The sequence below is a fragment of the Mirounga leonina genome, unplaced genomic scaffold, assembly GCF_011800145.1.
Source record: "Mirounga leonina isolate KUSES-001 unplaced genomic scaffold, KU_Mleo_1.0 Mir_150, whole genome shotgun sequence".
Lineage (NCBI taxonomy): Eukaryota > Metazoa > Chordata > Mammalia > Carnivora > Phocidae > Mirounga > Mirounga leonina.
Window position 1 is genome coordinate 35,836,706 of NW_023270374.1, and position 12,599 is coordinate 35,849,304.

Consider the following 12,599-nt stretch of genomic DNA (forward strand, 5'->3'; position numbering starts at 1 on the left):
TCTGGGAATCCCGTGTGTGATTGGGTGTGACTGTGAGGGGGCGGAACCTGGGACTAAGTAATAAGGAATGAGTGTAATTTTTTTTCTCCCGCTCTGTCGGAGAGCAAAGACGCCCCCAGACCCATATATCCCGCTCAGCCCTAGGGGTACTCCCAAGTTAAGGCCACTCAGTTGGGGCCGACCCTTAAGGCATACTGGACACACGCCAGCCTGTAGACCCTCAGAGTATGACCTCTGAACCCTGGTGTTGATCTTGGGACCAGCCCCTGGTGTGGGCTCAGGGGGCGGCCATGGAGCTGGGCAGCTGCTTCAAGACCTACGAGGATTTCAAGGAGTGCTTCAGCGCCTACAAAAAGGAGAACAGGTGCTCCTTCATTCTCAGGGACTGCGTCTCCGTCCGCTTCCACAACCTCAACCATGGCACCTCCATCCGCGAGGACATCCTGTAAGGGCGGGGCAGGAGGGTGGGGAGGAGGCCGACTGTCTGTCCCCTGGAGGGAGGCCTGGAGGAGGAGGGAGAGGGGGTGCAGATGGGCCCTGGTCTCGAGCATTCAACAGGCTTTAAGCACCTGTCCTGTCCCTGGTGAAAAGAGCAAAACCCTCACAGGCATCGCTTTTTGACCACCCACTTCCCCTTCACTCATTCACTCCATTACAGCTTTCCCGGAATTCCCGGAATAACTGCAATTTGCCCCATTCTTTGAGCACCTTCAGTATCCCTCATACAAATTACTGTCTTCACAAATAGGTAAAAACGCCTTCGCGATGATTTCCTTCGTCAGTGTTCTCTTGACAAAGCAGTTAACGCGTTCAGCTGTTGGTTAGTTTGTGCATTCATTCGTTCATTTTGTACACGGTTCTTGAGCTTCTGAGATTAACAACCGTTTTTTCAAACACTTCCCATGCCCCAGGCATCCTTCTTTGTAGTGTGCATGCTTTACCCCGCCAGGCTGTATTGAGAATTATATGCTATTTTTCCCTTTGGGCAGCTGAGAAAACTGGCTGAGAGGCTAAGATAAGGGTTGACAACTCCATTGTCTTCAGGGCTCAGGTGAAACAGCCCAGTGTAAGAAAGTAAGGAATGATGAAATAATAACAGACACCAGGTCTTTGTAGCAGGGACCACAGAGGTGTGACTGGGGTGAAATGGAGAGCAGGCCCTATCTAATCAACTCCAGCTAATGGCCACCAGGTGAAAATGAAGAGCCGGTGTTGCCAGAATTGGGGGCAGAAGTCGGAAATCCTGGCTTTGGGTCAGTATCTCCACTTTTTAAAAATTGCAAGTCAGTTCGAATTTGAACACACTCTGTGGGGGCCAACTCAAAGTACGGGCTCCCTGTCTAAATTACGTTAGGAGGTTAAGGGAGAGGGGAAGAGCTCTTCTTTTTTTTTTTTTTTTTTTAAGATTTTATTTATTTATTTGTTAGAGAGAGAAAGTGGGCGAGAGTGAGCAAGGGTACAAGCAGGGGGAGCAGCAGAGGGAGAGGGAGAAGCAGGCTCCCTGCTGAGCAAGGAGCCTGATGCGGGACTCTATCCCAGGGCCCTGGGATCATGACCTGAGCTGAAGGCAGACACTTAACCGACTGAGCCACCCAGGCGTCCCGGGAAGAGCTCTTCTTGAGTCTGTTGGATCTTGATTGTTTTTCAGCTCAAAATAATCCACATGCCAAAGTGGCAAATTCTGGGGCACCCTGCCCTGAACCCCATCAGTGGTTAAAAGGGAGAGCTCAGGAGTCAGAAAGATGGGCTTTACCCTAGAGTTTGGGCAAGACTTAATTTCTATGGCCATTTTGTCCTCTGTAAAATGAGGTGGATGTGGAGAAGAGTAAATAACAAAATGCGTGTAGAAGCAGAAATGTGGTGCTCTGTAAGTACTCACCGAAGTTGTTAACTAGTACATGCTAGAAAGTGGTACTTGGACTCAGTACTTTGAGAGGCAAATGTGCTGTGGGAATTAATCACTGACCAAAAGTCCCATTCCGCTGGAAGATTCTATGATTTTTATACCCAGCTTCCCCTCTCACTTTTATATATGGCTGTTGTGTTTTTCTTTTTGGTATGTCTTTTGGGGATTGATATTCTTCGAATAGTCCATGGAGTAGTCTCCTGTCTCTTTCCATTGCTGTTCAGTTAAATAGCTATCTTTTTCGGAACATATTTTTGGACCGCATTCCAGACACTCTACTAAGAACTTTACAGGCATTGTTTCATTTAATCCTCATCACACTCTTTGAACTAGGCCCTTATTATCTGAGTTTTCACTTTCCATGTGTCCATAGTCACAAGGCCCAGTAGGAAAGCAGATGTCCTACAAAAATCTTGCTAATAAAGCAGCCACTAATAAAATTAGTCACTACTAAATAATTTCCTGCTTATCCCTACCAGTCCCATTAGCATCTTTGGCACTCAGCTTCTGGCTAATCAACAGATGTGGTAAACATCAGGATAACATAATGGAAAGAAAACTAATTGCAAACTGAAATTACACATCTCCCAAGAGTTGTAGGACTTAGTGAAGTCTCTGAAAGTAATGATTGCGAATTCCTTTCATTACGTCAGCCCCCTGACACCCATGAACAAGGGAAGAAGGGAAATCAACAAGGCTGATGATGTGATAGGAATTTGACAAAGGATATGCATAGCAAAGAATTAAATTAGATCCTTGGGGAACCTGATAAAGCCCAGGAATGTTTCCATAAAACTGACCTTTCCATATTGTAAAAGTGAGACAGTAAATAAAGCATCATAGTGTTTGGGGAAATGCACCAGGAAAAAAAAAAACCCAACAGTTGACACTATAAGTCATGCTTTGATTATTTTAAGAATGGGTATGTGCTGGGGTGCCTGGATGACTAAGTTGTTAAGCATCTGCCTTCGGCTCGGGTCATGATCCCAGAGTTCTGGGATCGAGCCCTGCATCAAGCTCCCTGCTCGGCAGGAGGCCTGCTTCTCCCTCTCCCACTCCCCCTGCTTGTGTTCCCTCTCTCGCTGTGTCTCTCTCTGTCAAATAAATAAATCTTTAAAAAAAAAAAATTGGTATATGCTGCCATTATAACCTACATTTTGTTAAATATATTTTTTTAAAGATTTTATTTGTCAGAGAAAGCACAAGCAGGGAGAGCAGCCGGTATGACCCTGAGATCAAGAGTCGTATACTCTTCCAACTGAGGCAGTCAGGAGCCCCTAAATATAATATTTTGGCTGCAATTAACTGAAAACTCTGATTCAAAAATGGCTTATTTCTTAGAAGCCCAGAGGGCACATTTGAAGGTGACTGTTTCCATGGCCCAGGCTTTTTGTTTCTTTCCATTCTGCCATCCTCAGGTCTCAGCTTTGCCTGCAGGAAGGCTCCCCACATGGCACAAATGCAGGGGTCATGTCCAAAGGGAAAAGTCTTCCTTGGTTTCCTGCAGATTTCCTATCATGTTTCTTTCTCCAGAATTGGGCCAGTATCCGTGCCCATTCCTAATGAGATTACCTTAATTGGCTTAGACTAGCTCTGAAGTACTTAGCTATGTGGCAGAGGAATGGCAACCCAAATTAAGTTGGCTTTCTGTTAGGAAGGAAGAAGGGGCTAAGGGCTGTTGAGTTAGCAACCTACAGATCCAGTCACAACTTTTTAAATGAATTCACTTTTAGTGGGTCTGGTTGGTTTTGAATGAGGTACTGACTTTTCATAGACCAGTACTCTTGTTATTTCTGTATTTACAGATAAGGATTTGGGAGACTTAGAGGAAGTGAAATGACTTGTCCAGGTTCACACAGCTAATAAGTGGTAGAGCTGAAACTTAAACTCAGATCTTCTGACTCGGAAGTCTTGTTCCTAACTTAAGCTATATTGTCCAAAATTACTTTACTCCACCTATAAAAATCCTATTCGTTGCTGAAGGTGTGATTTACACACAAGGACACAAATCTTATGTAAAATTAATCAGAAGCCTTAGTTAATCTGTGCCAGGCCCCAGAGAGTGAATCACTCCTTGTTCAGTTCTAAGTATATTGCTTGTACCTCTCTTTTTTCTTTTTTTTTTAAGATTTTGTTTATTTATTTATTTGACAGAGAGACACAGCGAAAGAGGGAACACAAGCAGGGGGAGTGGAGGAGGGAGAAGCAGGCTTCCCACGGAGCAGGGAGCCCAATGCGGGGCTCGATCCCAGGACCCCGGGATCATGACCTGAGCCAAAGGCAGACACTTAATGACTGAGCCAACCAGGCGCCCCGCTTGTACCTCTCGAACTATTCACTCAGTATTTCACTGGCTGCCTGTGTGAGCCTCTCTCTGCTCACATAGACTTAGTGAGTGGAGACATCTAATTAGTCTGTGTAGCCCTGGAAGCCACTAGTAGAGTGTTCAGTACATAACAGGACTTGGTAAATGTTTGAAATTAAACGAAGGACTTTTCGAAGTCATAGTTAGGAAAAGGAATAGTGCTAGGACCAGAAGCCAAGCGTTCTCATGGAACTCTCCCAGTGGTCTTCCTAGGATACTTCTCATGTTCTACAAGGAGAACTTCCTGTGCTCCGCAGTCAATCATTTAACATTCATTTGGTCCGCATGGTTTGAGCACCTGCTGTGTGCTAGCTGTGGGACTGGGCACTGGGGGCACCTGGCAGCACTGTCCAGTAGGGAATACAGACACCTACAAAGTGGATGGGAAGCAAGGCTGGCTGACTCCCTTCCACCAGATACTGGTTGAGCGGTCTCAGATGCAAGCAGTAAGGGAAATTCAGAAAGGTGTGAAACCTTGTGCCTGTCTTCAAGGGCGTCGATGCATTAAGCCGTGAGACAACTAAGTACAGATTAAAATAACTGCAGTACTCAAGTTCTTAACAAAAGAGTTGCATACTTTACTATATGTAGGTTATTTCTCAATAAAAAAGATTAAACAAAGCAGGGAAAAAACAGGCTTCAACCTAGTACCCATGATGTTTGAAATGCATGATGCCAACAAGGACATTATGTTTAGAGATCTTTTTTTTTTTTTTTTTTAAGATTTCATTTATTTTTGAGAGAGAGAGAGCACAAGCAGGGTGAGGGGCAGAGGGAGAAGCAGACTCCCCACTGAGCAGGGAGCCCGATGTGGGGCTCAATCCTGGGACTCCAGGATCATGACCTGAGCCAAAGGCAGACGCCCAACCGAGCCACCCAGGCACCCCAGTGTTTAGAGATCTTTAAGGAAGTTATTGAACCTGACTAGTGTGCTGAGGGTAAGAATGAGTATTCCAAGAAAGGAGAGAGATTTTGAAAGCAGACAGGCAGTATAAGGGTTAACTACACAGCCTGTAGCCAAGCAGGCTTAGTTCAAATCCCAGATTCTTACCCTTAAGGACATTTTTAAGCCTGTTTCCCCATCTGTAAAATGAGGATAATAGAACCCCTTTCCTAATATAAAATGGTGCGTGTTAGGGGCTTAATATAGCCCCTAATTAATACCTTAATACATGTAGTACTGGTAGGAAAGAATGTAAAAGACTGGTTAACCTATTGGGTATAGATGTGGAAAAGGAGGAATTAAAAAGAATGCCAAGGTTTCCACCCTCGGAGGTACAATCGGTCATTAATGGCACCAGGAAAGGTTTGAAAGACCTTTATGGTTAGCATTCGCTTCTTTTTTTTGTTTTGTTTTGTTTTTAAAGATTTTATTTATTTATTTGACAGAGAGAGACACAGTGAGAGTAGGAACACAAGCAGGGAGAGTGGGAGAAGGAGAAGCAGGCTTCCCGCTGAGCAGAGAGCCCGATGCGGGGCTCGATCCCAGGACCCTGGGATCATGACCCAAGCTGAAGGCAGACGCTTAACGACTGAGCCACCCAGGCGCCCCCACTTCTTTTTTTAGACTAACCTAACAAACATGCACTAAGAGCACGTGAAGTCAATCTAATGTGATGAGCTAGGGCTCTGCTAAGACGTTGAGCCGGCAAAAGGGTAGGGCCCAGTCTATGGACTTGGGGAAGGCTTCCTAAAAATGATGTTGATGGTTGCATGTAGTCCTGAAGGAGGAGTAAGCTTTGAGATGAAGGCAGGTGGGAAGGGCATTCCAGAGAGAGACAAACATGAGCAAAGGCAGAGAGGTGAGACACAGCATAGTGAATACAGGAAGTTAGTCTTTCTAGGGCACAAAAAATAAGATGGTGAGGGGGTGGGAAAGGAGGCTGATGAGATAGGCAGAGGCCACACCTCGGTCTCCACTGACTGGCCTTGCCTACTACTGGGCTGCGCCGGCCCCTTCCTGGCCCTGAGCTAGGGATGGTGTTGCCGCCCCAGCCCTGTGCACACAGTGGGTGCGGGCATTTTCAGCCCTGGACCACTCCACCCTGTTACTGCAGGCCTGACCTAGCCTGTTTTTCTAAGCTTACCCCACAGGGTGGGCAGACAGGACCAGCTAGATTAGAGTGTTTGGGAAAGGGTTAGTGAGGTGCCCAGGCTGTGTCACATCATGCCAGGGGCTGAGATTTTCCCCCCTCTCCTGGTTGCTAGGACACTCCCTGAGGAGGCAGGGGTGTGACCCGTCCCACCCATGGTCTATGCGTCATTCATTGGAACATCTTTGATAAACATCTGCTGAAAGAATAGCATTGTGTTAGATGCTTGGAATACACGGAGAAATAACTCAGTCTTGCCACTTGATGACAGCCCCATCCAATTGTTAAAGTACTTTATAAACACCCGAGAGAACGAGAGAACATCACAAGGCATAGGAGCTGTAGTAACAGTAGCAGGCTTCTATTTAGCATAAATAAAAGGCTGAACCAGGCTCTGGGCTAAATATTATGTCTGGGCTTCTTTAATCCCCATAACCATCTTTTTTTTTTTCTTTAAGATTTTATTTTTTGGGGCACCTGGGTGGCTCAGTTGGTTGAGCGTCTGCCTTTGGCTCAGGTCATGATCTCCGGGTCCTGGGATCGAGTCCCATGTCGGGCTCCCTGCTCAGGGGAGAGTCTGCTTCTCCTTCTCCCTCTCCCTCTGTGATCTCTCTCTCTTTCAAATGAATAAATAAAATCTTTTAAAAAATTTTTTTTATTTTTGACTAATCTCTACACCCAACGTGGGGCTTGAACTTGCAACACCAAGATCAAGAGTTGCACGCTTGATCTTGAGCCAGCCAGGCGCCCCTAATGCTCATAACAGTCTTAATAATGCACACAGAGGGGTAGAGTGACTTGCCCAAGGTCAAAGAGCTTCTGAGTGTGGAGCCCTGATTCATATCCAGGCCGTCAGCCTCCAGCATCTCCCCTGTAACCACTAGGTATACTGCCACCCAGAAAAGCTTTTAAGCCTTTTATGTGAAATAAATGCTATGAGTTCAGAGAAGGGAGCAGTTGCTGTGGGTTGAAGACATCCACAAAGCCTTCCTGGAGAAGGTGGGACCTGATTTGGCCTCGAAGCATGGGTTGAATGGGGACAGGAAAAGAGCAGATATTTAATTTAATTACCCCTCTCCTTTGAATCATCACTTTCAGTCTAGAATGGCAAAGCTGACAGGGACCTGAAGATCATCTGACCCAGGGGTTCTCTTAGGATTTGGACATTTTTGTTGAAATAAAAGATGAATAGAGATGTTTCCTGTGAGAGAGGGCCACTTGTACCGTTGCTGTCTGGAGGAGGAGGAGGCAAAAGCAGTAGTTTCCAAAAGGCAGGAACAAAGGGGACACTTTAAACAGTGAGGAACCAGCTGGCCCTCTGCTGCTGCCTCTTGTCTGTTTTCCCTCGTGGCTTGCCTCACACTGAATCACTGGGAGCTACAGATGGGCCACAGAGGGTGAATGAAAGGGAAAGGAGCGGGGCTTAGAACTGCGGAAGATGAAAATTAATGCAGTGTTAGCTGGACAGGGTCTTGACAAAAGAGCTGAACACTTTGGGATTGGAGCGTGAATGTCAGGCTTCCTTCCCTACATCCTACACTGCCTCGTGATCTCTGGGACACGTATCAGCCACTGTATCCCTACGGGGTCTTGTCTTATAAGAGAAAGGGGCGGGGGACACCTGGGTGGCTCAGTCGGTTAAGCGTCTGCCTTCAGCTCAGATCGTGATCCCAAGGTCCTGGGATTGAGTCCCACATCGGGTTCCTTGCTCAGCAGGGAGCCTGCTTCTCCCTCTACCTGCCCCTCCCCCTGCTTGTGCGCTCTCTCTCTCTGACAAATAAATAAACAAAATATTAAAAAAAAAAAAAAAAGAGAAAGGGGCGGGCAGTACCTTTCTCACTGTCACCTCTACCTTCCCTAGATATGTGCAGGTGAAATTTGTCTGTATTCGGACTCAGTCAAACAGGAAGAGAACCTCAGAGGCGGACATGTGCCCAGCGTACTTGCTTCTGCGGTACAATGAGAAACTGGATAGACTGTTTATCAGTGAACTCAACACCCAGCATATCCATGTTGACTCCAAAACTGCAAGTCCTAGAGGAGACACCACTGGCAAATCTCAAAAGACAGTGTGCCTGCAGAAATCCCAGCCCGCGCAGCCCGCTATCAAGAAAGACCTTGACCTGGCCGAGAAGTCCCCCGTTGAACCATCATTTTGCTTAGATAAGGTCCAAGCACCCTCAAAGCCAGAGCAGGAGGGCATCACTCCTTCTGACCTGGCCAAGATAGCAAAAGTGATGAAAAACTTTCTTAAGGTGGATGAGGGTTCCATGGCCTCTCTCAGTGTGGGCAACAGCCAAGACCTGGACCGGCTCAGCTTCCAGAGCAGCAAGATGAGCGATCTATTCATCCGCTTCCCAGAGAATCTCTTGCTGCACCGGGTGGAGAACGCCCAGGGCCACATCCTTTATGCTTTCTTGGTGGAGAACAAGGAACGAGAGGGTCGCGTGGTACACTTTGCAGTGCTTCAGGCTGAGACAGCTACCTCCGTGGCCAAGATGCTGAGTATCTTCACGGAGTTCAACTCAGATTGGCCCAAGGTCAAGGTGGTGTTTGTGGACCCATCCTTCCCTCATCGAGCCATCCTGCAGGAGATCTTCCCTGCTGCGCGCATCCTCCTCTCCATCTACCACACCACCCGGCTCCTGGAGAAGAAGTTGCATCGGAGTTCAGCAAATCCATCCTTTAAAAGGCTCATGAAGGAAGCCCTCCGGGAGGCCGTGTTTGTCACTTCTGATGCCAGCCTGCAAAATCTCTGTCAGATGTCCCAAGCCTTACTAGATGAGCAGCTCTTTGGCTTCCTGCAGGCCCACTGGTTCTCCTGTGAACTGCTCTGGTACATGCATGTGAGGAAAGGCCTGCACGCGTGTAACACGTACATGGACAGCCTAGACGTGGTCACCAGCAAGGTGTCCAGCCTCTTCCGGGAACAGCAGTGTCTGCTGGACTGCATCCTCCGCTTTGTGGATTATATAGACTTCTTTAATACCAAAGGCTTGAAGAACTTGCCCACAGCTCCTCCCAAGTTAAAAAGAGCCCGGCCAGCCAGCATGCCACCAAAGCCCAAGAAGGCGTTTGGAGTCTGTGGGGGGAGCCTCACCAGGCTCCCCGTGGAAGAGACCAAGCCAGGCCCGCAGCGGGGGCAGCTGCGGCAGCAGCCACAGGTGCGGCCCTCCCAGGGCGGCATCTCCCAGGGCGGCATCTCCCAGGGCGGCATGCTAGACGCCTTGCACAGCAGTGGCTCCCAACTGGCCTATAAGCTATGCCATAACGAGTGGGAGGTGGCACAGAACTCCACCCACCTGGTGGACATGGCTGGCTCCTCAGTGGACATTCAGCTACTGGAGGATTCTCACCAGGTGAGCAAAGATGGCTGTAGCTGCAGCTGTTCCTTTCAACGGTGGTACCACCTGCCATGCCGGCACATTTTGGCCCTGCTGCACACCAGCCAGAAGCCCGTGGGAGAAGCCATGGTGTGCCGCCGGTGGCAGAAGAGGTACCAGCACCTCCTTGGGCCCAGTGGGGAGCTCCGGGACCCCGTCATAGTCCCAAACACAGGCCAGCCTGGGAGGCAAGGACGGAGTGACATGATTCAGGACCTAAGCAGGGAACTAGCAAACCTGCTCATGCAGAGCGAGGGGCCAGAGTTAGAGGAGCGCTGTTCCACCCTGCGCAAGATTGTGGACATCTGGGCAGACCCCTGCCAGCCGCCTGAGCCCAGTCAGCAGCCAGAGGACTTCAAGGATGTGGGCCGCCTCCCTTTCCTCTGGGGAAAGCCAGAGGAAGGGGAGGGACTCCCTCCCACCGGAGCCACGATTCGTGATTGAAGCACTGGCACTGGCACATTGGACCACAGGCCCCTGTCCTTGGAAGTCTGAGAGCTCAAGGCAGGCGGGACATGCTAGGGGCCAGCATTCTCACCAGGGTCTTCCTAGGTAGGGCTAGGAAGATTGTTACAACAGGGGGAGGAGGAACCCCAGTGGGTGACAGGTCCTTTGAATCCACCTCCTTTTCTGCCCTACCTTTGTCATTCCTTGGGAGCCTCCTTCATTGTCAAGGCCAAAGTTACCTCCATGCTGAAAGGTCACCCCTCTTTCTGCCCTGATTCCTGAGATCAGATCTTATTCCCATTAGAGAGGTGAACTCCTGCCCCAGGATAGGGTGAGACAAAATATACCTGGTAAAAGGACCTGTTTTCGGGGAGGAAGGGACGGAGGGTGACCTTGGCTGTTGCTGCTCTTTACGAAGATTCTGTTATTTGTACTTATTTTTTTTCATAGTAAATAAAGGTTGTGTGTTTTTAATAAATAAGCAGGGGAACTGTGTGCTGCTTGCACAGGGAAGGAATCTAATGGGGGTTGTGGGTTAAGCACCTGCTGCCTTAAATTCAAAGACTTAGCAGTCCACCACCGACTTCATCCTCTTCCTACCAACCAAGGCTTCAACACTGATTTCAGGCTGCCTAAAATTCTAGCAGGAGGAGGCCAAATAGCTGTGGGGCGGGGGGAACCTGAACCCTAGACTCCACTGCATTTGCTGGGGGGACTGTGGGCAAGTTTCTAATTTCTTTGACCCCTGGCTTCTCATCTGTAAAGAGAAGTGTTGGCCTGTTCTAATCCCAATTTACCCTCTAGGTTTATATAAACAACATTTTCCTTCCAGTTCTAAGCCCCAGCATGGACTTCCGTTGTTGCTAGTTTGTAATCTTAATCACCTAAAACCTGGGAGCCACCCAGCTTTCCCAGATGTCATCTTCAGGGGAACCGAGGTCAAAGGTGGCAGTCAGTCTTGGCTCCTGCACTAGTCTGCCATGACCTCAAACAAGTCACAGCGCCATTCTGGATCTCCTTCTGTAAAACACTGGAGGGGCTGGGGCTGGGCAACACAAGGTTCAGCTCTCACAAGATCATCTGGATTTCCTCAACTCTAAGCGCTGGGCCCCTGACCCCGGATGGAGAAATCAGAATCTGAGACCTGGGCCTCAGTTTCCGCATCAGGCGGAAGACAGTACAACCACTAGGCATCCTTTCCTACCCGACCCACCCCCACCCCCCACCCCCCGCCCCCACACACACCCACCCGGGGCTTTGGAATTTGATCAGAAAAGAAAGAAAAATCCATAAAGCACTGCTATTTATTTTCCTTTTCATTTTCGGCCTCTGAGGAGTTTCCATAGTAACACGCCCTTCCAGAGTCTTCTCCCCAGGCGCGGGGCGTCGGAGTTCCAGCCTCAGGGCTCGGGCTCGCCTGGATGCTAGTGTCCTCGGGCTTTCATTGGTCACCGCCAGCCGAGCCCCTCGTAACCCTAGGAACAGCACCCGCCCACAAATCGCCGGGCTACGATTGGTCTAGGCCCCCAAAACCGAACGCGAACTCTTCCGGCCATTGGCCCGAGTCACGACGAAGCTGGTCCCGCGGTTGGTGAGCCTAGAGGTCAGTCAGAGTCAGAGGCAGGGTCAAATAGGGAGAAATGGCGACGGAGCGAGGCAGTGGGTGAGTGATTTCTGAAGGGGTGGAGGTGTGAGGCGATTGACGACCGCGGTCAGCCATGACACAGCTCCCAAAGGGGTGGGAGGTTGACTTCTCTTCTGGCTCCGGCCGTAATCCGAACGGGAACGTCTGACATCTACTTCCTCCCACCCGGGTTAGAGGTCAGAGGTCAGAGGCAGCGTCCCCTCTCTGGTGTTTGGACCTCAGGTACTGTGGAAAGCAGTCAGGATCCCGAGCCAAAGACTCAGCTTCCAGCCACTTACGGAGTAATGGTGGGCAAGTCATTTAACCTCTTTGAACCTCAGTTTCTCATCTGTAAAATGGGGACAGTAACCCGGTTTGGGGCCAAATAGAGGAAACTTTTAACCAGAGTACTGCAGTTAATAGAGGGATTTATGGAGAGGCAGGAGAAGCCATGCGCATTTGATAGCCCTTGTGCGCGTGGTTCAAGGGCTTGAGGCTCAGAGGGAGTCACTGACTTGCCCAGAATCATACAATTTGGAGGGCAATTACAGTTCTCTTATATATACTCGGACCAAATGGAAGAATGGATGCCAAGTGGTAATCTGTAAATATAAAGTGCTAGACAAATATTTAAAATGCTATTTAAGGTGGGGGCTGGGAGACCATATGCCGCTCTAGCCCCCCCCCCCAATAGCATTCCAAACGTGTGCCGAGCACTTTAGAGTCCCAGAATACCACTTGGCATCCACTCTTCCATTTGGTCCGAGTATATATAAGAGAA

General features: G+C 48.9%; 2 protein-coding genes across 4 annotated transcripts in view; both read left to right on the forward strand.

Annotated features, from left to right (window-relative positions):
- The first annotated feature begins 32 nt into the window (after positions 1–32).
- ZSWIM3 (zinc finger SWIM-type containing 3) lies at positions 33–10,672 on the forward strand. The gene is made up of 2 exons (XM_035006422.1): positions 33–445; positions 8,226–10,672. The coding sequence occupies exons 1-2, from the start codon at positions 291–293 to the stop codon at positions 10,189–10,191; spliced, it is 2,121 nt and encodes a 706-aa protein (XP_034862313.1). The 5' UTR covers positions 33–290; the 3' UTR covers positions 10,192–10,672.
- An 831-nt stretch (positions 10,673–11,503) lies between these two features.
- Positions 11,504–12,599, forward strand: part of ZSWIM1 (zinc finger SWIM-type containing 1) — a 4,138-nt gene continuing 3,042 nt past the window's right edge. The window contains exon 1 of one of the 3 annotated variants that reach the window (XM_035006429.1): positions 11,504–12,126. The gene's annotated coding sequence lies outside the window, so the exon portion shown is untranslated. The remainder of the gene's footprint in view (positions 12,127–12,599) is intronic. The other 2 variants (XM_035006431.1, XM_035006430.1) reach the window with 2 other exon arrangements.